This window comes from Triticum aestivum, chromosome 6B, assembly GCF_018294505.1.
Source record: "Triticum aestivum cultivar Chinese Spring chromosome 6B, IWGSC CS RefSeq v2.1, whole genome shotgun sequence".
NCBI lineage: Eukaryota > Viridiplantae > Streptophyta > Magnoliopsida > Poales > Poaceae > Triticum > Triticum aestivum.
Genome location: NC_057810.1, coordinates 358,705,383 through 358,722,206, shown reverse-complemented (window position 1 = coordinate 358,722,206; position 16,824 = coordinate 358,705,383). Strand labels below are relative to the sequence as shown.

The 16,824-nt window shown below is 50.0% G+C and overlaps 1 protein-coding gene across 1 annotated transcript; it reads left to right on the top strand.

Annotated features, from left to right (window-relative positions):
• Positions 1-7,481: 7,481 nt before the first annotated feature.
• LOC123134137 (fimbrin-5) lies at positions 7,482-12,122 on the top strand. The gene is made up of 10 exons (XM_044553460.1): positions 7,482-7,905; positions 8,011-8,184; positions 8,311-8,558; positions 8,675-8,846; positions 10,377-10,415; positions 10,536-10,610; positions 10,693-10,809; positions 11,067-11,278; positions 11,507-11,572; positions 11,642-12,122. The coding sequence occupies exons 1-10, from the start codon at positions 7,819-7,821 to the stop codon at positions 11,811-11,813; spliced, it is 1,362 nt and encodes a 453-aa protein (XP_044409395.1). The 5' UTR covers positions 7,482-7,818; the 3' UTR covers positions 11,814-12,122.
• Positions 12,123-16,824: the final 4,702 nt, after the last annotated feature.

The following is a 16,824-nucleotide window of genomic DNA, read 5'->3' as shown; positions in this document are numbered from 1 at the left end:
GCCCTCGTGTTCAAGCTGGATTTCGCCAAGGCATTCGACTCGATCGACTGGGGGGCGCTACGCCGGATCCTCATGGCGCGCGGCTTTCCCGACCGGTGGTGCGCCTGGATGGACCTGATCTTCGAGTCCTCGCGGTCGGCGGTGCTGCTGAACGGCGTGCCCGGGAAGTGGTTCACGGTGCGCCGGGGGCTGCGGCAAGGCAACTCGTGCTCGCCCTACCTCTTCCTCATCGTCGCCGACGTGCTGCAGCAGATGATCAGGCAAGATGGGGGGTTGTTCCACCCCCTCATACATGGTGAGCCCCCTAGTGCTGCAATATGCCGATGATACGCTTGTCATCCTCCACGTGGACACCGGCGCCGCTGCTCGCCTACGCCGTATCCTTGACGACTTTGTGGCGGCGACGGGGCTGAACATCAACTTCGCCAAAAGTACTCTGGTCCCCATGCACGTTCCCGAGGAGGTGTTGTTGGAGACCGTTGGCGCCCTTGGCTGCGCCGTTCAAGGGTTCCCGCAAGCCTACCTAGGGCTACCGTTGTCGTGGGAAAAGCTCTGCTTCGCTGACTTCCTACCCATGATCGGAAGGTTGACAAGTACCTGGCTAGATGGAGGGCTCGTCTCCTCTTCCCGGCCGGGCGTTTGGTCCTGATCAACGCTATTCTCGACGCCCTCCCCACTTATGCCATGGTGGCAATGATGCTCCTGCCGGCGGTGATCAAGGAGCTCGACTCGCTCCGAAGGGCCTTCCTCTGGAATGCGGCCGAACGCGCCTCTGGAGCGCAATGCCTGGTGGCTTGGGAGCGCGTTTGCAGGACCAATGCGGAGGGTGGGCTGGGCGTCCGAGACCTAGCCACGCAGAATCGGTGTCTTCTGCTTAAGATGCTGCACCGGCTCCACACAGCTTCCTCGTCCTCGAGATGGGCCCTGTGGGTGTGGGCGGAGCTCGACGGCTGCTCCCTTCTCTCGCCAACGGCCAGCAGGAGTGCGGGGGAGCACGGCAAGGCGCTGGCGCGGCTGCTCCCGCTGTACCGCAGGATCACCAGGGTGACGGTTGGTGATGAGAGGCGGACGTCCTTCTGGCTCGACTCCTGGCTCCCGTGTGGGCCTCTCGTGGTGGCCCTCCCGGTGCTACACTCACACACGACGGCAAAGGAGGGCACGGTGTGGCAGGTGCGTGCGCGCGGACTGGATAGTGTGCTGGTGCCCAGGCTTACCACTGTCGGCGCCGTAGAGCGGGCTACCCTTCTGGCCCTGATCGACGACAATGCTGCGAGCCCCGGCGACGACGAGCGCAGACCGATGTTGTGCTCGGGCGCGCGTGGGAGCCTCGTAACGGTGGCCGTCTACGCCCTGGAGAGATTCGGCGGCGTGCAGGCATCGTTCGCGGCGTTCCTCTGGGGGTGCACCGCTCCCTCCCGCGTTCGCTTCTTTGGGTGGCTCCTGGTCCAACGACGGGTCAACACAAGAGACGTCTTGCTGCGGAAAACCATCGTCACGACGGAGGGGGCTGCTTGTCCTGTCTGTTCATGCGGACTGGAGACGGCGGATCACATGGTGTTTGAGTGTCCTTTCGCCCGATCATTCTGGCGGGCTGTGGGGGTTGACGTGGTCGACAAAGGCTATCAGGTGGGCGCTCTCCAGGCTCTCGACGTCCGGGGGGTGGTCGGAGATACTGCCTGCGCTACATTCACTCTCCTGTGCTGCTGGCAGCTATGGAAGCACAGGAACGCCGTGGTCTTCCGTGTGGCGGTGCCCTCCCTCGCCCGTCTTCTCGCATGCTGTAGGGAGGACTCGGCCCTGTGGCGAGGACGCCTGAAAGTAGATGAACGGGCGTGCGTCGACAGATGGTTGCAGGTGTTCTCGCATCCTGGGAGGTAGCCAGTGCTATGGTTTGTGGATTGTGTAATCCCCCCCTCCCCCCTCTCTCTCTGTGTAAAACTTGATGTCTCCCCTTCGGGGGTGTGAATCAATAGAAAAAGAAAATTCACGTGGAGGGCTTTGCCCTCCCCCGGTGACCTTCAAAAAAAATATACAGAGCCATTTTTGGGTGATGATGACATGTTATATGATCATGCACACCATAATTGTCGAAGATGAGGGTGAGGTATTTTACAGGGTCTGCATTTTCATTATATGAATGATCTTATCTAGCTTCAGGAGCAGCAGAATTCGACAACGTTTCAGGAATTTCTCTAAATGTATAATCAGATTTACAACCGAGGAACTCGTACACAACTTCACAATGATCACATTGAGTCTTTGTGAGCGTTTTATAACAACAATAAATTAAATTTAAATTTGAACTGTTTATTTCATACTTCTATGTTTGGATTGTAATAATTTTATTTGAATTATTGTTGCATTGAAATTTGTCTTTGTGTCATTGATGCATTACAGTATTTATCTATGATTCTTTCCAATATTTAGGTTATGGGAGAAAAAGAGGGGCGGCCATTTGCCATCACTACTAAATGCCAGACGCCTGATCGGATTCCCGTGGACATTTGATGGTGTCCGTTTGATGAAATTTTACTAGCGAGAAGTAGGTTGGTGAAATACTTGAGCGTTGGTGGATTCTATAGTGATACTCCGTAGAGGTTGGCTGGCGTTGGTGGCGGCAGCGGATCGGGATCCGTCCCTATCTAATGTCCAATGGTGGTCGGCGGCGTGGGTTGCGAACAGCACGGGCCGGTGGATGGTGCTCCTCCCCGTGTGCAGGCTCCGGATGAAAACCTCTATCCGCTGGACTCAGCAGCGGAGACGATTCGTGCCATTCTCTCTTCTGAGGACGTTTTCGTGGAGCTTAGGTGCTATAGGATGTAATGTGACATAATACTCAATTATTTATGTGCTCTTTTTTGTGAGCGTAATGGCGTGCGTCGTGCATGATGCGTTATCTTGACATCGGTGTTCTATGAAGGCTACGGCATCATTTTGTATCAATTGGCGTGTATTTATTTCATTGTTGATTTTTATATAAACGGGACGAAAGAGATTGTTTTGTAAACATACTCCTGCTTGGTTGGGTAAAAGGTCAAGTACCTCATTACGAAGGACGATACAGAAGTATGCGAATTTTTTTACTGGCAAAACAAGCAGATTTTCACATGAATGACACCCCGGCATTTGAGGCTTGGAAAAGCAAAGGAAAAGACACGCCGGTACTACACAGGATCACCAGTTTCTGCCTGGGGTAGAACAGAAATGCTGCTGCTACACTTGCAGCCTATCGCCGTAACGCGGCACTAGTGCAGTAGTAGCCCTTTTACCGGCGTCCATTTTCGCTGCAGAAGCTATAGATAGAGATGTTGGTTGTTCTTTTTTCTTGTCTTGGAGAAAGAAAGAAGAAAAGAAGGGAACGGAATAGCGAAAGTGCATACAGCTCATGCATGCCATATGGGCAACTGGGCGTGGGCGAGGCAGATGCCGGCACAGCAACCTCATCCCACATGACGCCCATGTTCGCGGGCCCCACCTCGACCTCCGCCTAGTCTATTCTCATGTCTGCTGGCCTCCACCAATTCCCATCTACTCCCTCCGTTCCGAATTACTTGTCTTAGATTTATCTAGATACGGATGTATCTAGACTCATTTTAGTGCTAGATACATTCGTATCTAGACAAATCCAAGACAAGTAATTCGGAACGGAGGGAGTAGATGCCTACGCCGGTGGCGCAGCGTAAGCAACCGCTGCGCGGTTCGGCTGTTCTGGACCGCGACTGCGTGTGGTCGAACCCACGCGTCTCCGCGCACAGTGCTGCGAGGCCGCGCCGCGGGAATGTGGCGTGGGACCCACGCTGCGGTGAGCGAGCCGCACGACCGCACAGGCACCACTTCGGCGACAACGACGGGCCTTTGTGCTGCCTGCTGGCTTGCACTTCGCTAAGGGCATCAGCAGTGTATAGAGGCAACCCAGCCTCTAAGCTGGGTCCCATATATGAGCCTTTAATCTTAGCGTCTAAAGCTGCAGCGTGTTTACAAGCCCGTTGCCTTTAACATGGAGCCCACCTTTTAATTAAAAATAATAGTTTTTACTTGTTTGGATGATGAGCAGCACATGCAGCACTAGCTGACCGGTGGGTCTGGACCATTGCTTTTGAGCTTGGAGGCAGCCTCTTACGCTAGCGTCGATGCTAGTGTTTTTAGCTTAGAGACAGCAACGTGCAGTGTATAGAGGCAGCTGCTACACGCTTGGAGGCGGGCTTAGAGGCGGAAATATCACACACTGTGGATGCTCTAAGATCCTCTCTAGCCGCGCCCCCAACAGGCCCTCTAGTCGCTGTTTTACGTGTCGGTGCCGAAAAAACACTCTAGTCGAGCCCTCAAGACACCGAAATCCGCCGGCTCGTTTGGGCCCGACGATCGCAGGCCGAACCCGGCGCAATGAGGGGTGCTCGGGGGTTCCAGCGCAAGGGAAAAACACGCCTGGGCCCTACTGTCAGGCGAAAAGTCAAGCCAATAGCTCAGATTCGCCTTCCACCCCCACGCGCTCGGCTGCCACCCTGCCGATCCCGGTGCCGCCCACCACCGCTAGATAGGCCATTCTCCGCCGGGAAAGAGAGGAGATTTCGCCGCGGTAGCCTCTCCACCACCGTCCGGGCGATTTTTCCAGCGTTCCGGCCGCGCAGGGCGGTGTACCGGCGGGTGTGTGCCCACCACGCCCACAAGGTGCTCGAGGATTTGCCTTCTCGGCAATGGACTCGAACGACGAGGAGGCGCTCGCCGCGCTGTTGGAGGAGGAAGTCGACGCCGACGTCCAGGAAGAGAAACATCTCATGGTCCTCGCCGCACTCGCCGGCCTGCTCGCGAGCAATGAAAAGCCGCGGCTAGGTGGCTCGGCGTCGGGCAGATGAAAGCAAAGAACCAACATCGTTTGGAAGGCTTTTGCATGCTCTATTCTGACTACTTCGCCGACGCTCCACTACACGGCGACAAAGTATTTCGGCGCCGTTATCGGATGAGCCGAAAGCTTTTCCTCAGGATCATGAATTTCATCCGGGAGTTCGACAGCTACTTCAAGTGCAAGAAGGATTGCACCGGCAAACTTGGATTCACCTCAATCCAGAAGTGCACGACAGCGATAAGTATGCTTGCATACGGAGCTCCCGATGATTCACTTGACGACTATGGACGCATGGCCGAGTCCACGGCCATTGAGTGTTTCTACAAGTTCTGCAGGGCAGTGGTGGCAGTGTTTGGACCGTAATACTTGTGAATACCCAATGCAGAAGACACTGCTCGGATCCTAGCACATAATGCAGCAAAAGGATTTCCTGGGATGCTTGGAAGCATCGACTGTATGCATTGGAAATGGAAGAACCGTCCATTTGCTTGGCAGGAGATGTACAAAGGCGTCAAAGATGGTTGCAGTGTGGTACTTGAGGCGGTGGCCACACAAGACCTCTGAATTTGGCACTCCTTTGGTATGCCAGGAACTCACAATGACATCAACATGCTGCAGTTCTCCCCTGTCTTTGCCAAGCTTGTTGAAGGTCATTCTCCTCCGGTGAACTTTGAGGTCAATGGGCGGCACTACAACAAGGGGTACTACCTAGCTATGGCATCTATCCCAGATGGTCTACATTTCTGAAGACTATCTCAAACGCTGTGCCAGGAGGCAAGAAGTCACACTTTGCCAATGTTCAGGAGGCTTGCAGGAAGGATGTCGAGCAGGCATTTGGTGTGCTCCAATCTTGATTTGCTGCTGTCCGGTACCCTGCTCAGACCTGGTCGAAAGATCAAATATGGGAGATCATTACTTGTTGTTTCATCTTGCACAATATGATCATTGAGAGTGAGCAGGAAGAGCCAGTGTTTGACACTGAACCATACCACATGCAGGGTCCTCTTGCTCAAGTTGATCACTAGCTACCGACAACCTAAACTGCCTACCTCAATATGCGTCACGAGATCCGAGACTCACAGGTGCATCAACAACTGCAGCAGGATCTGGTTGAGCACCTATGGAGGCTCAAGGGCGACGCCTAGCTCGATGTGTGATGAAATATGAGTTTTTATTTGTTGAACTATATAATTTGTATCGAACTATTTGTTAATTGATTTGATTTTTATTGATTTTCTGTGATGAACTACGTGATAGAAAATTATTATATTGACAATTCACGCCGAACCATGTCGAATATGGGTCGATTCGCGCCGATACCGGATCATTTTTCACCGAAAGTGGGCCAACAAGCGGGCACATTTACGTAGAAAATGGGCCGATATAGGCGCCTGGGGCGACGGCTAGGTGCCCGACCGCCCCCCAGAGCAGATTATACCGCCGGTTCGTCCCCAGGCGACGATTTTTATGCTTCCTGGGGACCAACAGCTGAAGATGCTCTAAAAACCGCGTGCTAGCTACCTTGGCGGTTCCTTGACTCCTTCCAACGCGTACGGTGTTTTCTGCTAGACCTGACGAACCAATCACATTTAATTTTTCTCTACCTGTTGCACCTCATTTTCTTCGTGTACACAACGACGACGTACAAGCTGTTCCAAGGGGTTCAAACGGAATTCCGCCATGAGAAACGGAAAGGCTAACAAGCTGACGGTCTCTGGAAATGTGTGTGTGTGTGTTTGATCATTTTTCTTTTTTCACAAAGCAATATTTTTAATAACATGGCAAATATATCTGTTATAGTATGAAAATTCATAGAAAATATACGTACAATGCACGTTACATAAACAAATGTTCATATAATTCACAAAAAAGTTTTTATCATTAAAAGATGCACGTTACATTTAAAAATTGTTCACGCATTCCAACAATATGTTTATGACATTTTTAGAAAATCTTTTGTAGAATGTAAATAAATGTTTGCATAGATTAAAAAAAAGGTTTCATATCATTTAGTAAAATGTTTCAACATGTATTTTAAAAAGTTCAACACATATTCAAAAACCGTGCAGAAAAACACATATCCCGAAAAATGTTCAAAGCATGTACTTGAAAAATGTTAATCATGTATTTGAAAAATGTTAAATGTATATAAAAAACGTCTTAGACACATACAAAATGGAAAATGTGTATGAAAAAGATAAACATCAAAACATTTGGAAAAATGTTAATAATGTATCTAAAAAATGTTAAACATGTATAAAAAAATATCTTGGTCTATACAAAAAATGTGCAATGTGTATGCAAAAAATAGACATGTGTTGAAAAAAGGAAAAGAAACAAAAAAAAGAGAAGAAAGAGAAAAACCCAATGCAAATCAGTGAAAGAACCAATAAAAAAATCATAGAAAAAAATTATCTTGCTCAGCTACAGTATTGGGCTGGCCGAGTAGCTCCCGCGGGGAACAAAAGTCGAGAGGAAGTACAGGGCCACCCAAGCCCATAAATGAGGAGCATGTGGGAGAGAGAGAGGGAGGGAGGGAGGGAGAGAGAGAGAGAGAGAGAGAGAGAGAGAGAGAGAGAGAGAGAGAGAGAGAGAGAGAGAGAGAGATGGTGTCCTCCGTAGAAGCTTCATGTTCTAAGATAGGTTATCTGCTTTTTCCTATTCTAGGCATTTGCGGGAGGCCGAAAAAGGAGCCACCATTTTAGCTTCTTCCTTTTTCTTACTATCCTATGGCGCTCAACAATCCAACCACACATTCGCTTCCCCGTAGTTCTTGGAGTTCGCTTTGGAGCTGGGAACAATGAATGCGGAGTGAATAGATTCCTCGTATTGGAGGAAGGAAGACAGGAAGAACAAAGACCGAAGCCTTTAAAAAGATTTCTGTATCGCAAAGGTTGGTTTTTGTAGGTCCAAACAACAGCCGAATTGGTGCATGAATTAATTTAGCACGAGAGGAAAACTGAATTCAGAAGACAATGTCTAGCTTTGTTGGTGTTCTTGTCTCTGATCCATGGCTTCAGAGCCAATTCACCCAAGTGCAGCTTCGAACGCTCCAAACAAAAGTAAGCACTTTCTTGAGGCCACTCTTGATGTATTTTGAAAAGCCGCGTTGTTTTCTTTGCACAATTGTGTAATCACAATGCTACCTCTTATGTTCCACGGTATAGTTCACTTCCGCAAAGAGATCGGATGCCGAGCATGTAACTATAAAAGATTTGCCGCCAGTGATGGAGGAGCTTAGGGGCATTCAGGAGGTTCTAACCGAGGAGGATATCACCAACTTCTTGAGCGAGTCATACCCTGATATGAACCAGTCAATCGAATTTGAGCAGTTCCTTAGGGTACATTGGATCATCTTGGCATACCTTTTGTTGATTCCAAATTTTTTTCGTAAAAAAAGATTCCACATTTTCACTCATGTATGAATCTTTTTGTTTGATGAGTTGTACAATCTTGCAATATGTTAGGAGTACTTAAGCCTTAAAGCTAAGGGAACCAACAAATCAGGAGGCCAAAAGAACTTGAAGGGATCAGTGTCCTTTTTGAAGGCATCGACCACTACTCTCTTGCACGTCATTAATGAGTCTGAAAAAACTTCTTATGTCAATCATATCAATAATTTTCTTGGGGACGACCCTTTCCTAAAGAATTTCTTGCCATTGGATCCAACATCAAACGATTTATTTAATCTTATTGGGGATGGTGTTCTGCTTTGGTGAGATTTTCTTCTAAATGCTTATTGTATTCTTTTAGTACCACAACATCTCTTAATTATATTTTTTGTTAACAAATTTTCTAAGGCAGTTATTTCCTTACCTTGTACTGAACCAGCAAGTTGATCAATGTTGCCGTTCCCGGCACAATAGACGAGAGAGCAATCAATACAAAGAAGGATCTAAATCCGTGGGAGAGGAATGAGAACCACACTCTTTGTCTCAACTCCGCCGAGGCCATTGGTTGTACTCTAGTTAACATTGGGACACAAGATCTGATTGAAGCCAGAGTATGTTTCTATGTTTTATTGCATCAATACAATTATTACTATTTCTCAAGTTCTTCTCTTTTGTTACTATTTATCTTGATCTATGACTTTCCTTCATTTACTATTTAAATTTAAACTAGCAAACCAAAGTACAGGATGAACGATACAAAGTAGCGAGGGAGCCTTCTTACACAACATATCCCGGGATATCCATACAACCTAAAAGGACACAACTACATTACTGAAAGATAATATAAGCATGCCTGCATACAACATCAGGAGGGGAAACGAGGATAAGGGTCTTCACCCAGAATCCTCGCATGGAGAGAAGAACCACAACAACGTCCTCCATAGAAACACGACACCCGCAGTCGTCGACACCAAAGCGTAGATCTTTCACTCAGTAGCTCACCCAGAACTGCCGCGATGAGCACAAGCCACCAGATACAGACCTGGTCGACGCCACTGCCCACAATAAAGAACACGTCGGGGCCACGCACGGCTACACCGCTCGCCGCCCAGTCGACCAAGAGACATAGCCACCTCTGCCTCCATGATGCTTGTCAAAGACCCAAAACAGGCGGACCACCATAAGGGGTCGGCGCCCCGACATCCATGCTCCTAGACACTTGCAACCATCCATCTCATGACCACACAACCATGATAGGAGTGAATGGCACCTCCATCCACTCCTAGCCCGACATCAATCACCGGGTCTGAGTCGGTGCCTCCACGGTAGGAAGAGTCCACACCTACCTCCCAGTCGGTCCCGGTGGACCGGGGAGAATACAACCCAGTGACTGCTGACGGCCGACACGGAGCCAGATCAAACACCGCCATTCCCCGGCCACCGGTGTCGATCTGTTCGACGACACGGCAACGCTGGAAAAGCCCAACTCGGACCGACGTCACCAACACGCAACAGAGAAGAGCACAACACAAGGCAACCCAACAAAACGAAATCACTCCGTCATTTCTGCATTTTGAGGCTCTTAACCTTTTTGGTATCGACAAATTCTTGGACAGAAAAATGTTATCTCTACCAGAAACATAACTGTGCTTTGCAACGGATAAAAACGTACCCGGTCGTGTTAAGGCGTTGTCATCGGCCTGGTTCAGTTCACAGAATGATTTATATACAATGTCTCTGCAAGCACAAGTTCTCAGCTCCATTTTTATTTAGAGATTTTTCAGGGAGGTGGTTATATTGTTTATATACAAACAAGCTTTGTTTTGTTTGTGTCTTAATTAGTTTCCTTAACTGTTACAGGTTTTTTAGGAAGGTGGAAAAGAGTGTGTGCTTATTTTATTAAATTCTTAGAAGCTTCCTTGTGTCTCAATTAGTTTGTGGTCATAAATTTTCCAAAAAAGTGGGAAAGAGCGGTTCCTCGTTACATTGTTAGAATTTTAGGATTATAGAAAAAAAGATACGATGGGATATGTCGTTCCATGGCCAACTCACATGTCATGTACGAGTAAAGATTCTAGCAATATATTTATTACTCAAAAATCATTCTACTTTGTACGGCTGAAGTATTTTTCCTTTTTCAGCCTCATCTAGTTCTTGGTTTGCTATCCCAAATTATAAAGGTGTGCTTTCTACAACCACCATCACTGAGTTAGTTACTAAATAATTTTTAAGCAATATAGTGTTACCTAGAATATTGATGAATGCTATCTTTCCAAATTGTTTCATTGGACTTCTCTCAGATACAACTCTTAGCTGATTTGAATCTGAAGAAAACACCTGAGTTGTTGGAGTTGGTGGCTGATGATAACAGCAAGGTTCAAATCATCGAGAGAACTTGTATGTACATGCTTGTGCATTAGCAAAGTTTCGATAATTATGTTACATGATGTTATACAGGAAGCAGAGGAGCTTGTCAACTTAGCACCAGATAAGATGTTGCTCAAATGGATGAACTTCCATATCAAGAAAGCAGGTTACAAAAAAACTGTAACAAATTTCTCTACTGATGTTAAGGTATGTATATCAATTGTATTCAACTATTCATGGATATTACACCTATTATAAGACAAAACAGACCTGAAAAATGCACAACCTCTATGCAATTTTTTCATACCGACAGTAAATACTGTGACTTTGTTTTGCGAGAATAAACACTGTGACTTCTATGGCATGTTTATGTAGCCCTGTTAAATCATTCTATGATATTGACGGCTATTTCAGAAATGCTAACACAAAAGGTTTCATTATGCTTTCGTATGATGTATTTGCAGGATGGTGAAGCGTATGCTTACCTTCTCAGTGCCCTTGCTCCCGAGCATAGCTCAACGACCCTGATAGAAACTACAGATCCTAAAGAAAGGGCAAAGAAAGTACTTGAAACCGCCGAAAAGCTTGATTGTACAAGATATGTAACATCTAAAGATATTGTTGAGGGTTCAGCAAATCTGAACTTGGCATTTGTTGCAGAAATATTCCAGCACAGGTATTGATCTCTCCTTGTCCTCTCTTCTGATAAATCTGTTTTGGCCCCTTAGGGTTTTATGCAAGAAACTAAAAGAAATATCATCAATTTGTGAGGATTTGTTCCACCTGTTATATGTGTCTTAGAACACAAATAAATCAAAACAACTTTGTAACTGTGGAAATGTCATTATTTCAAACATTTTCTCCAGGTTAATGCATATTATGAAATGATTTATAACTTGTGCAGAAATGGTTTATCATCGAACAATGTCGCTCCTGTCATCGAAGATACCCCTGGTGATGTTAGGACAGGGTTAGTCATTTCTATCAGCAGCTTAGCCTTGAAATATATTTTTGGCACCTTACAGACGTTCATTTCCAGATCGGTTCTGCTGGTGGTGCTTGACAAAACAAAAAGCTACGTTTCCTTGATTCTTTCCACTGCGTATGGTATTTTTTGCTACCTGATGAACCAGTCGCATTTGTTTTTTCTCTACCTCCGGCGAAATTTTCCAAGGGGTTCAAACAGAATTCCGCGAGAAAAACCGGAATAGCTAATGAGCTGACGTTTTCTAGAAGTGTTGTTTTTCTAGGGAATGCTCTCTGGTATATTTGATCTCGTGTGCGAACCTCAAAGCAGTGACATGTGGCAATTTTTGTTGTTTCCCATGTACTCTTTCGAAGGAACAATGCAAACATTTGTTCACATACACCATCCAGAGAGAAGGACTCCGTGTGTAGCATGGCACCCTACGATGTAGCATGGCAATTTACTTATAAGAATGTATAACAACTCTTCTGTGTACACAACAATTCGTCCTGTTACCGCATGGCAATTTTTTTAACATGTGGGCAAGTCTTCCTTTTTCTTTAGCCTGGCAATTCTCTCTACTGCATTATGAAAAATCCTTGAAATGCATGGCAAATTACTCTACTGCAACAAGGAAAATTATTAACAAATCTTTTCGCTAGCATGATAATTTTTCTCTTTCACATGGCAAATCTTTCTATAATAGGATGATAAATATATCTGTTATAGCACGCAATCATGTGCGTTCTCTGGGAGTGGTTTTTTGAGGGAACACTCCACGACGGTGCGTTTTCTCAAACATGCCTCATGCAAGGAACGTCCATTCACTTGGATACTAACGGTGCAAAATACCAACAGATCCCTTGGTAGGGGTCCAAGCGTAACTGGAAGTCTCGGATCGGAGATCGCACAAAGGCCCAGGTGTGGGCCTCCGTAGAGTAATACCCTACGTCATGCTTGCTTTTGTTATTCATAGTGGAGGGGTACCTCATGCGAGAGATTACAATGGTGTATGAGGTTGCTACCGAAAGTTGCTATCTGAGATTAGATGCCCTAGATGGTTCCCCGACCTCCATTTATATAGGCAAGGAGGTCAAGGGTTTACACGATGGTCGATCTTCAGCGTTGTTGCCCTTGTCTTGGAGGGCTAGAAGGTCTTCGGCGCTCCCTCAGGGCTTCTCCTTTGCCCTGGGCCTTGTGGGCCTGTGATAGACACCGAGGCCGGGCCCCCTTAAGGGAGCCACTTAGTCCCCGAACGTGGCAGAGGTCGCGGGAGAAGTCTTTGAGACCGCCGATGGGCTCTTTTCTTCTTATTTATGTAGCTCCTTCTTCTGGGAGCTCGGTCGAGGAGTTGTTAGTGATTACTTAATTGGGCCTTGGAAGCTTGTTATTTGCGGGATATCTTAATCTTGATCCCGCCCATGGGGTGAGCCGTAGTTGTAGCATCATAGACCCCCATGTTCTCTTGGCGTGGGGAGAATTTGGCCTACCCCTGCCTTTTGTGATGAGCCACGCCCGCGAACTGCCTTGTCAACACCAATCGAGGAGCCAATTGGGTCTTCGCTCATTATGGTAAACTTGCCCAGATTCTCGTGCCCACAATTCACAGAGTGGCAACTACAGCAGAAAGTGGGGGTACGTGGCCCGTTGGGATGCCTCGATTCCTGGTGCGCCCTGTGGTTGGACATATGAGTGGAGAAGAGAGGAAGATGTTTCCCATTTCACTCCTATCTTCGTCATTGCGCCCCAGCCCAAGCGTCTTTCTCCCGGCCTCCGCCATTGCGACATTCATGGTATTCGAGCCCGCAGTTTCTTCTCATGAGCGGAAAGCCATGGGATGGATGAGCTCGTCCTCCTGTGGCCGCGGCAGAGGTGTGTAGGCGACCAAGGAAGCCGAGAAGAAAGGAAGAGGGAGACCACCGCCGCCAGTGAATCTCAGTAGGAGGCCGACATGGTCGTCAGCTTGTGGTCTGCTCCCTTGCCTCAGATGGAGAGGTCCATAAGCTAAAGGAAGAAGGGTCATTCCCTCTGCCTTTCGCCTACCAGATTCCTCTATTGATGGAGAGTTCACCAGCGCCGCATCCCGACGAGTGGATGCTCCACCTTAATTTTTTCGGTCGAGGGCTCGACTTCCCCCTACACCTGTCCGTGCAGGGGCTTCTTTTTTCTTTGGTTGTCAGCTTAACCACCTTAATCCACGAGCATTCTCCATACCGCGAACTTCATCACATTCTGCGAAGGCTTCATGGGGACTGCCCGCCATTTTAACTTGTTTCGTCGGTACTCCTGTGTCGAGGCATATATGAGGGGGGGGGGCATCGTCCGTGATCTTTACGGGGTGAGCATCTAACTGCGGTCTCTCACTCCATTCTTCCCTATGGACCTCCCGAAGTCGATGGGGACCTGAAGTGGTTTATGTGTCCAGGCTTTAAGACAGCCTGTCGGCCTTCTTTGGCGGGTCCCCGACGCACTTGAACTCTTGGGAGTCCTCAGACGATCTCCCTAATGACACCGAGCTACTAATGGCCGCCACTGCTCGCTTAAAGGTGAGAGGCTTGAAGGGGGTTCACATTGCACGAACCTGGGTGGAGCGCTACGTGCTTCCTCTACAAGCCAGTAATGAGTTGCTGATGCCTTGGGGGACGATGGCTCGTCCTTCTTTCTTGGACAAATGGAGAACAAGTCCACCGCCAATGTCCGCAGAGGGCCTCTCAATTCAATCCGCTGTGAAGAGGCCGCGGGCCTGGCAGGATCCAAGGATGTCCCCTCTAGCTAGGCGCCGGAGGCGCCGGTGTTCCGCCAACCCCGAGACGACCCATGATCCCCCCGAAGCTCGCGGTGCCAGTGGTAGTACCAATGCCAAGGAGGCGGAAGCTTGTTGATCTTGCTCGCTATGTTTCCATCGCTTCAAGGTTTTCTCGTGATGAAGCTCTTGGCGATGTTTAGTTTCACCTTCATTGGGAGAGCGTGGCCCCTAAGGGCTTGTCCTCCGTCGTGGGGCAGCCGAAGGCGGATAAGATAGAGTTGCAAGGCATACCCTAGGGGATTCTGAGGAGATCACCCCACTTCACTGGTATGGTTTTGTAGTTATTGTCTTCTTTCTATCTTATCTTGAGCTGTCTGACCTCTGTGCACATCCGACTTCGGCTCGTGATTGGTTTCACAGTCGTAGAGGTCGACACAGGGTCCTCATTCGGGCCTAATCAAAGCCTGGCCATGATGGGACCTCTAGCCGATCTCCATGCAGCCCCGTCTTTGGGTGGAGCCGGTGGTATCCCTGCTCTGTAGGTCGCGCCCCACCACGAGACTGGTGATTGAGGTTGCCGCCACGTGCCCATCTGTTCCTGTAGCTCCTCGCCGTTGGTTGCTATGGTGGCGGGTGCATAGGATGTCCTAGGGAAGCTGAGCGCCACGCTGGATGGACTGGGAGGTTTGGCCGAGACTAGGTGCCAGGTGAGGGCTTCTGCTAATTTCTTATTGTGACTCTAGTAGTAGTCCCCGAGGCTGGGTGTGATGTCCGTTGCGGACTCGCGCCCAACCTTTTTGTGGTTGTTGAACCTTTGTCTTTCCTTGTCTTTTCATAGAGGTTGGAAGGCCTGGAAGGCAAAGTCACCGACCTACGCAGGCAAATAGACACGCAACGGCAGGAGAACACCTGCATGTCCGAGCTTGCGGTGGGGCCTGTTGATAAATCTCTCTTTGGTACTTGTTTAGACTACAAGGAACGAGAAGTTTGGCCCCCGCCCCACCCCCTAACCGCCGGCAGCCACTCCGACCACCGACGGCCACCTCCTCATCAGGCCGGCCGCTGCTCTAGCGCCGTCGCGCACCTCCCCATGGCCTCTCCCTCCTCGCCCTCGTCTCCGGCTGCAGGCGGCAGGCCCCAAGAGCATCGCTGGATGGAATCCAGCCCGTCCTCGGCGGAGTCTGACCGCAGGGCACGGTCCTACCACCTCGCCCTCTACTCGTCGCCCGCCCTTCCCCCATCCTGCTCCCAGCCCTCGTCGACTGCCGTGCGCCCCAGACTCCGCTCTGAGGTGCACCGGGTCATGCACGAGGCTGAGGTCGGCCCCGCAGATGGTGGTGGATGGGAGGTTGCCATGGACCGGCGCCGCCCACGCCCTCGCAGCCTGCGTTGCCGGCGGCGCGATGACCACGTCGGCCGCGTCCGCAGCCCACCATCCCCTCCACGCCCTGGGGAGTGCCCACATTGCGTCGGTACCGGTCACCCCCGATCTTAGTGCCAGAAGGATGTGCGTTGTCGCCGCTGCCGCTTCTTCGGCCACATCACGAGGTTCTGCATGCCCCCCACTCATCTTCCCCGAGGGCACGCCGGCAGCGAAGCATACGTGCCCATCGTCCCCATGCTTTGCTGGTTCTTCGGTCTCGAGTGTTGCGGGCCCATCGCCACCAGCGTCCTCCAGGCCTGGGATGGGTTCGCCCTCGGCCTCCATCGCACCAACACCACCTCCTCCGCCGCGGTCACCCCCTCGCCACCTCCTTCGGCCACTCCCTCGCCCCGCGGCTCCGTAGGCACCAGCATGATGGCTGCACCCATGTCTCTGTCAGGCCACCCCGCTCTGCGGCCGGCTGGCGCCGTGTGCTACCTCCCCCGCACCGCTCGCCCGGAGGCGGTCGAGCGTGGCCTGAACATCGCCCTGATCGCCATCGTCGCATGGAACCGCTCCAGCGTCTCCACTGCCGATGCGTCCCGCGAGCTGCATGAGCCTTCCAGCTCGGGCCGGCAGCCTTCACCGTTCACCGACGCTGCGATGACGAGTTTCTCCCCCGTTTCCAGGATGCCGCCACCCATGCCCTCATGGCTGCAAGATCGGTCCGCGCCGCCAAGTTCCGATTGATTCTACACCCCTAGAGTCACCTTGTTGGGGCCGAGCCGGTGTCCCTTCACATCTCCGCCGATATCAAGATCACCGGTATTCCGGACCATGGTTGGGACATCTCCTCTGTCATGCAGCTACTCGCCCCGTTCTGCCTTGTCGACTGGCTAGCTCCCGAGACGCTAGACGGCAGCGACATGTTGGTCTTCCTGCTGTCGGCCTGGACCACCAACCCCGACACGATCCCGCGCACCTCCGAGCTCCAACTGGCCGAGCTCGACGACCTCGCCGGCGCAAACCCTGACCTTGTTGACTGCTTCGCTGTCCTGATGCTGCATTTCCCAGTATCCATTCATGTGCGGCATGCCGACGACTACCGCTTCCCTACCCCACTCCCTCCGCCTCCGCTCGCTGGCC